Below are 12,057 nucleotides of genomic sequence, written 5' to 3' on the forward strand. Positions count from 1 at the left end.
TTCGCTCCGGGCGCTCTGTTAGCTAGCTAGGCGGCGAACGGAAGCAAAACAAAAGACGCCGAAATGCGTTCATTATTTCGAGCTAATTGGCGGTGCCTTTACCCTCGAGCCGGGAGGGAACAGCGAGGCCGACCTGCACCACCAGAAGCCACCTCCGATACTTTCAGAAGCGACCTTCTCTCTTTTACGCGTTCGCCGCAGGCCTCGCGTTCTCCTCTCTTCCTCTCCTCTCTCCTCTCCTTCTCCTTCTTCTCCCCTTGCCCCCTTACCACTGAATTAAATATTCCTCCAACGGTGAACAGGAATTTTCTATACCCTCTAATGTTGTATCCGTGTCCCGCGCGTTCCATGGGGGGACCACGAATTCGTCTGTTTTACGATCTCCGACCTCTTTATAGGTCCTGCCAGGGGGTTGCTAGTTCGAATCCTCCCGTGATCTCTCTCTGCTCGGGCACGAGAGGAGCTCCGAAGTTTCGAGGAATCGGTTTCGAGAAATTTCCTCTTGCTTAGAAACCACGGATTGTTATTAGGAACTTCATAGATACCCGGAGATAACACACAAAGCCGTCTCTAAGACGCCACCTGTAAATCATGCGTTGCGTGCCGCACGCTAGAATTCAATTCACATTTCTTTCGAAACAAATCGCTGTAACAGAATTCTGTTCCATTTCCTGTACAGCGAGCCACGACAGTATTCGAATGCCTTTTAAAACGGAATTCTTTTTTTTGTATAACTGGGCGTGTTAAAGACGTCTATTTTCGGTCATTCGGGACGTCTTAGGTACGTACAGTTTAGGTCGTAAAACGTCAGATCTAAGACGTTGTGTGGTATTCGAGTAGAGAGCTCGATCCTGGAACCTACGATTACGGTAAAATGACCGGTCTCACATTTTTTTATTTCCATACTGTTGAAATTATGAAGACTCTTTGGCGGTGGTGATGCGAACGTGTGAACCTTCTAGGCACGACGCGCCACTATAGTGGCTATCGCGGATGTCATCTTTCAGAACGACGCGCCACTATAGTGGCTTGCTCTAGTAGCTCACTCGCTCATCGTTTGAACCAAATAATCGTCTTCGTATGCATTGTTTCACACTTCTTTTGTCTTCGCATCGATTTACAACAGTCTACAGGGTGTCACAAAAATGTCTCGCAATCCGGAAATGGCGGGTTCCTCGGATCATTCGAAGCAACTTCTTCCTTTACAAAAATGTTCTCCGAGGCACCGTTAACGAGTTATCAACGAAAAACAGTGACCAATAAGAAACGAGTACGGCTGACGCGAGGCGGCCCAGCCAACCAGCGCGCGAAGCCCTGTTCCGCTCATTGGCTCGATCGCCTCGCGCCAGTCGAGCTCGCCTCTCATTGGTCACTGTTTTTCGTTAATAACTCGTTAACGGTGCCTCGGAGAACATTTTTGTAAAAGGAAAAGTTGCTTCAAATGGCCTGAGGAACCCGCCACTTTCGGATTGCGAGACATTTTTGGGACATCCTGTATATACAGATAGAATATACAATATCAGACTCTGTACAGTACATATCAGACTCTGCCGCGTCCAGAGAAATAGCCTCGCGCAGAATTCAGCCGTTCCTAAAAGGTTAAGGAGAAAAGGAGAGGGGGAGACGTTTCGTCCAGGACCCGCTAGAGGACTCATCGGTAAGGCTATCCTAGCGGGCCCTTTGTAAAGTGTTTATTTAAGGGGCTTATACAATTTAACAAATACTACTATAACTAAAAATAAACAAAAAGTTTTTAATAACATTGATACATCTCTCTTATAAGTACTAATGTATATATGCACATTAGTGGTAAACCATTATTACGTTTGTCACGAGAAGTGGTGACAGCCTACCCCTCGTAATGTTTTGCTTACATTAATGCACGGTTCGCAGCCGTAAGTGTTTGATCTTTGGGCTCTTGTTCCCGAAAACGCCTTTAGAAAAAGTAGAAATAAAGCACTTACTTAGTCACAAATATGAATCTTATACATACAACGAGAGTTCGTCCATTGCTGTAACGAACCACCGCGAGTCTTCCGCGAAGACTCCTCGCGAAGATCCTCGGCAAAGCGTCTTCATCGTAGGCTCGTCGAAGTTGGAGGTCTTTCAACCGCAACTGGCATCGATGAATCACGGTCTATCATCGGTGCTGTGACGAGGTCTCGCAGAAGGAGGACGTCCGGAAGAGCCGGCGTGGTTGGTGAACACGAAATCAGCGTGATCGGGCCGGTAAAAATGGGACTGCGGTACCGGGCGATCCGATCCAGCTGGACGCATCGGTTGAGCGACGGGACATGGTTGCACGGTATGCGTATACACGACTTACGATAAGTATCGCGACACATGTCCGTGTAAGTGGTGCGATCAATAAGACCCGCGGAGGGCGGACGAAGGAAAAGGATATCGTCTGTTTGGCGCGGTGGGTAGTCGAGTAGCCGGGGAATCGAAAGAGCCCGATCCGTTTCCCCGTTGTTGGGCCGTGTCTCTCCTCCCTTTTGACGGAGCGGGTCGAGAACAGCGGGTAGGTCGTCATACCCGACGCCACTCCCGACACGGTAGCACCGCGCGTTTCTCTTCCGATACACACGGCGGGTCCACGCACACGTGTGCCCCACGAGGAGAGAGAGAGCACTGCGAGGACCATACATAATATCGCCCGGTCGTATTACGGCTTGGGGCGCGACGCAACGTCGCCTCGTTGGTTCCACCGGACAACGCCACGTGATGGTAATGGCCGCGATAATTATTTAGATAGCGGAGGATATATGCTTCCTAGCGCAGCATGGGACCCGGCCACGTCGTTTCCACGCTGGCCACGCGGACCGGATCGTCTGCCGACGTTTTCGAACGATCCCCTTAACCTTCGGGCTTCGCGAGCGCCGCTGATTTTAACGATCGATTCTTTCGCGAAGATTTTGTTCTTGGACCATCCTTGGAAGAGATTAGCTGTCGGCTGCGTCGTGGATTTCGTTTGTTGATCTCTTAACACCTCTTCTTAGATCTCGACTGTTGCTAATTCAATGAACAGCAGGTATCCTGCAGTGGTTCTTGGATAAGCCTTGATGAATTGTCTTTTTATGGATGTCGTTATCGAAGATCGTTGGATACTTTCGAGACCGTTACCATTGTTTCCAATCGGGATGTCGTAGTTTATTGGTTCTTGTGACTCAAGACCGTTAGTCGGTTAGCTGCTTTTGACGAGTATTCTCGCAATAACACAAAATGTTGTTATTTCTTTGTAAAGAGTATACTCGACAAAAACGGCGAACCGGTTAAGAAGGATATATACAGTAAATTGTCCTGAATCGACGCTCAGATTGCGCACAAAAATGGATAATTTGGGAAGTGGAGATACACAGATTGACAATTGGTAACTATAAAAATAAAAATAATATAACTATAAAAATAAATAATAGTTAAGTAAATAAGTAAATTTGTGTACAATGTACACAAAATATATATGTATATTTGTGTACGCTATTGTCGTACAATCTGAGCGTCAATTGGGGAGAAATTACTTTGATATATGTTTTATCTATATATTATTATTATTATTATTATATATATATATATATATATATTTTTTTTTTCAAAAAGATCGCAACAACTAACTGGTTAAGAGCATTTAGCGTCGAAATGGGTTGTTGCAGCATCGTTTAGGATAATAATATGTTGCCTCAAACTGAATTACCTAACGAAAAGGGAATTATTCGTTCTCTACCCGCATGTTCAGTATCCAGGAACCAGGTGTAATAATGAGGGCGTTTAGCAATGTTCCGGTTTCTACTTACGCTCGATCGCCGCTTCCCGAGCAACGCCGATGTTAAAATTTCAACTTCGATCTCGATATTCCAGATAGCAACTAACTGCCGATCTTGCCGGAGATCTTCGATCTGCCTTTCACAGCCAGTGGCTATCGGTTTACGATCTAAACCGCTGACGATCGTACTCGTAGAAACGAAGCCCCCCGGAAGACCACGGAAGTATAATACCATTCGGAGCTTTAAACGAGGTCTTGCTTCCTTTTTACCATCCCGCGAAGCTAATTGTTAGGCGTAACCCGATACGCGGAGGCCTCGACACGGCGCGGCGGCGGCGAAGGGTAGCCTAATCGTATGTATCTACGTTATGAGTGGTACATAATCGCGTAATGTATCGTGCGTGGCAAGCAGATAAGCGTGGCCAGCGAATTTTACGGGATCCTGTTTACGAATTATGTTAAACAGCCTTGAAGAGTTAACGCCAGGCTCGATAGCGATCTGCCCCGGCGCTGGCTACCGATCTGTCCAGCCGATAAACGTCGCCTAGACGTCGAAGATCCGCCTTCGATCGCGTTCGCATAATTAAAAGAAACGAGTATATTATGCCGACTATTTCGTCGAACCTCTTATCGGTTTTCCCGATCTAACCGCCCGATGAATTCTTCTGCTCGACGCGGCCCTCCGAATTGGGCGACGATTGAGACCGCACGAGGATAGACGGACCGGCTGATGGACCTATCGAATGGTCCACGACCAGTGGAGCAATTACACTCGTTAACAATTTTTCTTGAGAAGGGAGGATCCCGTTTCAATCGTCTATCACGAAACGAACTAGCCTAAGTCAACAAGAGATGCAACCCATATGCAATTGTCATACAGGATGAACGCGAAGCACAATAAAAACTCCAAATTAATTTCCAACCCTCGGAGATTCTATGAATTCTGCTTCATCGAATCTATGAAAATACCGTCGTTAAATAATCAAGCTCGCCCATTTTGCGAATCTGAAAAGACTTTTATTTTGTTCGACGCGATCATTTAATTTGGATGATGATTAAAATCGCACAAGGATAGACTGATGAACCTATCGAATGGACCAGGGTCACAGGAGCAAATCCCTCTCTTGAACATTTTCTGTCGAGGAAAGAGGATCGTCTTTCGATCGTCTCCTCCAAAACGAACTAGCCTAAGATAAAAATAAATACAATCCATATGCGATCGTCGCAATGGACGAACCCAGCAGAATTGAAACCGCTTCCAATTAAAATCTCGCCCCAACGACTCCAGAAATTCTGCTCCATCGAAGCTACGAATATCAAGCTCGCCGAAATTGCGATTACATCCGAAACGAATCCGAAAGTCTGCGATCTACCCGAGATTTTACCGTCGCAAAAAGACTTTCAGGCTGCTGCTCGACAGACTTCGGGGGTGGATTAACCCGGTCCACCGTGGCATTACTTCCACGCAGCGCGGCTCGGCCCGTGGATCCTGGCCGAGAGAGAGTCCCTCGATTTTCGCATAAATCAGCCCTGTCCCCCCAGCGATCCTCCCTCTTTCTCTCTCCCTGTCCCAGTCTCTCCCGCGAAATACGCCAAACGTTCTCCCTCCCTTCTTTCCCGGTGTTCCACCCACGGCCGACGAAGCGGGAGGAAGAAGGGAGAGAGAAGGAGACGACGCAACGAAGAGCGGAGGAGCGCTATTTTATTGCCGGCTTAATAAATGGAGGCTCCTTTATTTGCTCGAGCCAGCATCCGCTCGCAGTTTGCCAACCTGTTTGCTAACAACAAATTAATCGGGTGACGTATCCCGGAGAGCGTGCGTATATATATATATTTATACATATATACCCGGGGAACTTCTTACGTCTCCTTCTCCTCTCTCTCTCTCTCTCTCCTTCTCCCTTTCTCTCTGTACCTCTCTCCCTCTCTTCTCTGTCTCTTTCACAGTTCACTACCTTCTTATCCTTTTGGTCGACTCCGAGGACGAAGACGACAGCCAGGAGTACGGAGCTCGACAGCGGCCGTTCTTTCACCCCTTCGAGCGACCTGCAACCTGCCGCTCTCTCCTCTTTCTCTCTCTCTCTTTCTCTCTTCTCCTCTCTCCCGTTCTTGTCGCAAGGTATGCGTTACCCGCGGTGCCACGGTCCGATACGCAAGTACTTACGCATTGGCCAATCTGTAATTCATAACGCGAACGCTCGCGGTTTTTGCGCGACCCGCGCGCTCTGGGAGACCGCCGGTCGTACAAGGAGCACGCGGCGGCGGGGGCGGCGGCGGCAAGGGAGGACGACCGAGTATCGCGTCCCATCCCGTGGGAATAAAACCTGACCTGGTCAACGTCCCGGCCGCCGGCAAAACCGACGGGAGACGCTTCTTCCTTGCCAACTTGGTCCGTGAATACGACGTCAACGAGCCCGTGACAGATATATGGACACCTTCGCTTTTCGAAAACCACCCTCTCTCTCTCTCTCTCTCTCTCTCTCTCTCTCTCTCTCTCTCCTCCCCCCTGCCCCTCCGTGCGACGCTGCGTAACCTTTTGATCCGCGGGAAAGATATTGTTTAGCAGAAATATTTGAGTCGTTGTTCTTGTGCATTCGAACAGAAACGTTTGTTCCGCTTTTGTGTGACGGTGCTCGGCGTAACTAATTGGAAGTGCGTCCGTTCTAATTGGACTTTGATTAGTATATGGATGTGCACGCGCTGATTTACGGTCGTAAAATTAAAATGTACGCTGAAGACTTTAAATTTATGTATACACTGTTCGGTTGCCGACAGAGGGATTATACGAAACAAAATGGAAAGGAACGAAGGAGAAAGTTGAAATTGTTAACTCTCGTATATTCTTTGTTTTTCTATCTTAATTAATTTATTAATGCCTGTAATGTAATATATTAATGTAGTGTTTATACATGTATCCTATTGTAATTTCTCCTTTGTTGTCTCATTTACTCTATAGTAATACTCTATAGTATTAATTAATCTATAGTAATACTCTATAGTAATACTCTATAGTAAAACAATCAATTTTATATTACAAATTATAATATTAATTATATTATAATATTAATTATAAAAGTAAATAATTAACACTATAAACACAGTCTTTTTTTGAAAATGAAAGCCTCGGAAGATGTAGCATGAGGTGAAAATAAAATTATCCCTGTTGTTTGCAATTAATGGAACGAAGTGAAGCTTAGCTAGTTTCCAAATACAGTAAAGTCTCCTTAATTTACGATTATGAAATGGATTGTTGTCCCTGAAATGGACAATTTGGGAAGAGGAGATTCGATTATTCGCGCTTCGTTACTCGTTCTTACAGTTCTTGACAATCGGTAACTATAAAAACAAAATCGAATAATCTCTTCTTCCCAAATTGTCCATATTTTTGTGTACAATCCGAGCGTAAATTAGCGAGAATTCACTGTAGTCCACATAATTTTGTACATCGTACATTTCTGTACGTTGTCGCAACGTAGTCAAAACTGGTTCCGAGATAGATCCTATACGTGTCCGAACGATCTTCATCGTAGGAAGACTGCAGGGAGTGTCTTTCGGCGCCGACATCCGGGGATTATATCTGCTGCGACGGACAGCTCGCCTAACAAATGATTCCCCTAATTCTCTTTTCGTCGAGCATTCGCATAATGGTCGTTATCGTCCCCGACCCACCGGGTACCGCTGATACTTTAGGATTACCATATTTACGACGAGACCTCCTCGTGGCAGGACTCGCGCGTACGTCGCGTACATATCACGCGGGGCCATTGTTTCGCTCCCAGGATCCAGCAGGATATCACATCTTCCTGTTGCATCCGCTTTTAGGGCGATTCGAACAGTTTGGGCAACAAGAGGATTCGTTGTGCCGACCCTTCGGGAAGCTCGATTAATTTAACTTTCAATTTTCGTGTCACATTTCACGAAAAGACTGGATTTTTATATCCGATTCTTTCACTAGAGCGTGCTCTAATTTGAGTACCGAAAGCAATTATTTTCGTAAATATTTTATAATTTAGTAACAACTACATTTTGCAATTTCTTTTATTTATCGTTTATCGATTTTAATGTAAGCTCATGCGGGCGATCTTTGATCTAAAATACCGGTCGCGGATCTTGGATTTTTTTAGCGATCGTTCGTGTAGCAATGATTATTATTATTATTAATATTGTTATTATTATTGTTATTGTACGGGCTGCCTGAGAAACCAGCTGCACAAAGCAAAATACGAGATGTACGAATAATATACTAATTATTAACATTAATATTAATACTAAAACTAAAATCTATCAGTAATAAAAACACATACAAATAGAAAAATTACGAAAAACAAGTAAAATCAAATTAACCTCTACATGTAACGATTGAAATAATTCGATGGTCGTGTTGGATCAACGTCGCCGCAACGTCGGACGTCATCGATTGGACAATCGAATTGGCAACCCAGTGGGCCAGAAGCGACAAGAAAACGTCGCCTGGACTATATAGATACCTCGTCCTAAGGCCCAGAAGGTACGCAAATCGGAGCATCGAGCAACACCGCGAGGCGCAAAAATCTGCGCGTCCCCAATTCTCCAATTTCGCGGTCCGATCATAATCTCCGGCGGAATCCGAGGTAATCCGCCCCTGGCGTAACTCACGGTCCGTAGCATAATGGGCCCACCATTTGCCCTGGCGCGCACACGCGCGCATTATTGCGCGGTCTGGGCCGCGCGCGTGAGCAAAGGAACGAACGAGCGAGCGAGCGAGCGAACGAGCGAGCCAGAGCGAGCAACGCGGTACCGGCGCATCTTTTATTCATCCGACAGAGTGGAGCCTTAATTTGAATTGAATAGGATTTATAAATTATTTCAAATTATAGTTGCGACGCATGACCGGTACGGAGACCCGGCGAGCACCAGCTACCGGCAGCGAGGATGGCTAGAGGCCGAGTTAGACAACCCGTGGCCGACGACAACGGCGACGCGACCGGTGGCGACGACTCCTGACGACGCCGACGACGACGACAAACGCGCCTGCCGCCGGCTAGAAGAGAGCCTCTCCTCCTCTCCTTCCCCGATTTTTCTCTCCATTCTCTTCGAGAGGACTTCGATGTTCGGGCAGGTGCGCGGCTCAGCTTCCGTCTGCGTCTTCTTTGTCGTACAGTGTCGCGAATCGTCGATTTAGTTGGTCTCATCTTTGTTGTAAGTGGGCGAAGGTCTTGGAACATCCGTGAAAATATTTATAAATTAATTTTAGGGAGACTGAGAATTGGACTGCGAATCTTTATGGAAAATGAAAGCGCACTGAAACGTTCGCGAGCAACAGGATTCGGATCAAACATAACTTCTTCTCTCAACAATTTTAATAATTCAACTCTGATAATTGCGGATTTTATGCATTTATTATACGACAAAGATGAGTGGATCGAATGCAAAACGTTGAAAGCATTTAAAGAATTTAAAGGTGCTATTACGTTGCTTATCAAGATGATTAGGAATTAGCTCTTGCAATTAACAATTTTTATTCTGAACAATAATCCGCGATCTACTGATAATACGACAACCATTTTTTCTCTCTCATGGTTCGATATAGGTGTAGGCCCCAATTAATCTCTGCTCTTCTTAATAAAACAGTGCTCGCTTTATCTCCTCGCTGCTGTCAAAAATGCATAAAGTACGCAGTCTACGAATAAACTAGGTGAAAAACTATTTCCAAATTTACAGAGTCCTTGAAATATGAGCCGTTTATTTTGAAAGTGACATAAGTCACTTTACCGTAATGAAAAGTGGTGATTTTTTAACGTTTATACGAAATTATTTATACCAAGAAAAATATCAGTATCCCGAGATAACAAATACAAGTAAATCTTCTCGAAAGTTAGCATCCATATTTTGAAACGTGTTAAAATGCAAACCCTTAAATATATCGACTTAAAAACAAAGTGACTTATGCCACTTTCAAAATAAACGTCTCATATGTTGTCAATGTTCACAATTTGAGCAACATTTCCCAAACTTGTTACCGCGACGTGATTTCTGAGATAGACAGAGGATTATGTCCAACATTATACGTATTCGATACTATGCAGATTGCTATGCTATTACGCGAAGTCTTCTTAGAAAACAACCTTTCGGACCACTTATCTAAACAAGTTTAAACTAAATATTATGCGAAGATGCGTCAGGATTCAAAAGAAATTCTAAAAACCAACCCCATGAGCCTTCTTTTTCAACAATTTCAAATTGCAAATTAAGCGGGGATTCCAAAAGAATTTTCTTAAAAATTAACCCTTTGGACCATCTATTTGATCAAACATAAATCGAAAATCACGCGAGAATTCCAAAGAGACTCCGGAAGGTCCTCCTTAAAAATTAATCTCTTGGATCGCCTGTTCAAACGAGTGAACTAAAAATTAAGTGAAACGATTCCAAAAAGATTTTCTTAAAAGCAACCCCTTGCAGCATCTGTTAAAGCATGTTCGAATTAAAAATTACACGAGGGTTTCAAAGAGCCCCAAACCCGAACCATCTCAAGCATTGCCAAACCTGAAAATTGTAACAATCCTAAAAATTGCGAGAGGACGTCGGGTCAGGTGCAGCGTCCATCTTCTCCTAGCGTCCGCTCTCCATGGAGGAAGAAAGATGATAATTCAGCGTTCCCTCGAACGGAGAAAAGAGAGTGGGAAGAGGAGGCGAGCACACGGTCGCGAACCCTTTTCTTGCGTGTGTCTTTTGCCGAGATTTTCTTACGTAAGCAAGTCACCGGCATCTCGGGCTGGAATTCCAAGTCCCTCGAGCGTCGTTGCACCGGCGAGCAACCACGCGGCCCAGCCCGACCAAGAAGAAAACGCTGCTGCGGTATCTGCTACCGGTGCCTCTGTTCGTCTCCGGCTCGTCTCTCTCTCTCTCTCTCTCTCTCTCTCTCTCTCTCTCTCTCTCTCTCTCCTTCTCTCTCTTTTTCATCGGCGTGTTACTCTCTTTCTGTTTCGCTGGTCTCGATCCCGTCGCCGATGCGCAACGTTCGGAACCTGACGGCCACCAGGGGAAAAAAGGTCCGGGGCGCGAGAAAAAGTTGCATCGGGCCCCGGATCCGGCGGGCCCTCGGCGACTCTTCAGCAGTCCGTCGATACAGCGTAACCATCGGGACGAGTCGAGCGTGTAACGAGTTTCGAAACGGACAAAAACCGCCGGAACTTTATTGCTCCCGATAGAAATGTATCGAAACGTCGGTTAGCTGTCGCTATTTGCCAGAGCTCCGGCCAACTGCTCGCTCCGATTCGCTTCAAACAGCCGGAGAGTCCTCGAGGAATCCGGCGAAACGAGGATACCACCTTGCTGCGAGGTGCGACCTTCCGCCGAGCGTGGAAATTCGATGGAACGACGATTCCGTTCTGGGTGGTGTGTTTTTATCGCGTGTTCGTGGTTTCGGCTCTTTGGGTCTGGCCGGAGTCAGTTTTGACGGAGAGACGAAACGTGGAAGATGCTGCGATGCCGGATGCTTACCTCGAGTCTCTCTCAATTATCAATGAAATTACAACCCTCGAACATCGTTGAGTCTTCTTTATTCAGAGCAAATAGATACAGATAGCGAAGAATAATATGTTTGCGATACGAAGATCGACGCCATTAAGAGCCATTAAGCGAATCAATAGGTTTATGTATCCAACTATTTATGCACGATTTGTTTGTACTATTACGTTCTACGTGTAATTTGTCTGTGCAAACGATCGTACCGACGTAGACTTCTACGAATACGTTGGAGAAATATTTAGTACAATCTATATGTAGAAAAAGTTTATTTTCGTAATATTTTTAATAAGTAACACTTTCATTTCTCAGCGTGCCTCTTTCTGAATATTGTAATTATTATTTTTTACAAAATTTATGCAACTTCGGTATTCTTCCCTTGTGTCTCACAGTATTCTTCCCTTATGTATATCATCTTCGGCTGACACTAAAAGGGTTAGTAAAAAGCTATAGCACTTTTACAGTTCACTTTAAAAGTCAGATGATTAAAAATTGACCTCAACGAATCGATGTGTTCCTGCTCCTAAATCTTGCGGAGAAAGAATTAAATCGGCAATACGATTCCAATCGTTATTATGTAAATAATAGATAAATACTATAAGAATAGATTTGCTCTGCCTCGCACCATATCTTTCTCTCACTTTTCTCCGTCTTTTACTTGCTTCTCTGCGTTTTTCTCGCACACTCGTTCTCCATAGTATATAATATAGTATATCACATATAATATAGTAGTATTATATAGTATATAATATAGTATATAATAGCCTCTCGCGACGCGTACCCACTCGTTCCAC

General features: G+C 45.0%; 1 protein-coding gene across 3 annotated transcripts in view; it reads left to right on the forward strand.

Moving 5' to 3' along the window:
- Positions 1-12,057, forward strand: part of sowah (ankyrin repeat domain family member sosondowah) — a 167,683-nt gene that overhangs the window by 133,551 nt on the left and 22,075 nt on the right. For 2 of the 3 annotated variants that reach the window (XM_076523409.1, XM_076523424.1), the window contains one exon: positions 8,617-9,457. The exons of the other annotated variant lie outside the window; for it this stretch is intronic. In XM_076523409.1, coding sequence (XP_076379524.1) covers positions 8,617-8,679 — 63 coding nt within the window. In that variant the 3' untranslated portion in view covers positions 8,680-9,457. Of the gene's footprint in view, positions 1-8,616; positions 9,458-12,057 lie in introns of those variants that run through there. 3 annotated transcript variants of the gene reach the window in all.

This window comes from Megalopta genalis, chromosome 1 (genome assembly GCF_051020955.1).
Source record: "Megalopta genalis isolate 19385.01 chromosome 1, iyMegGena1_principal, whole genome shotgun sequence".
Taxonomy (NCBI): domain Eukaryota; kingdom Metazoa; phylum Arthropoda; class Insecta; order Hymenoptera; family Halictidae; genus Megalopta; species Megalopta genalis.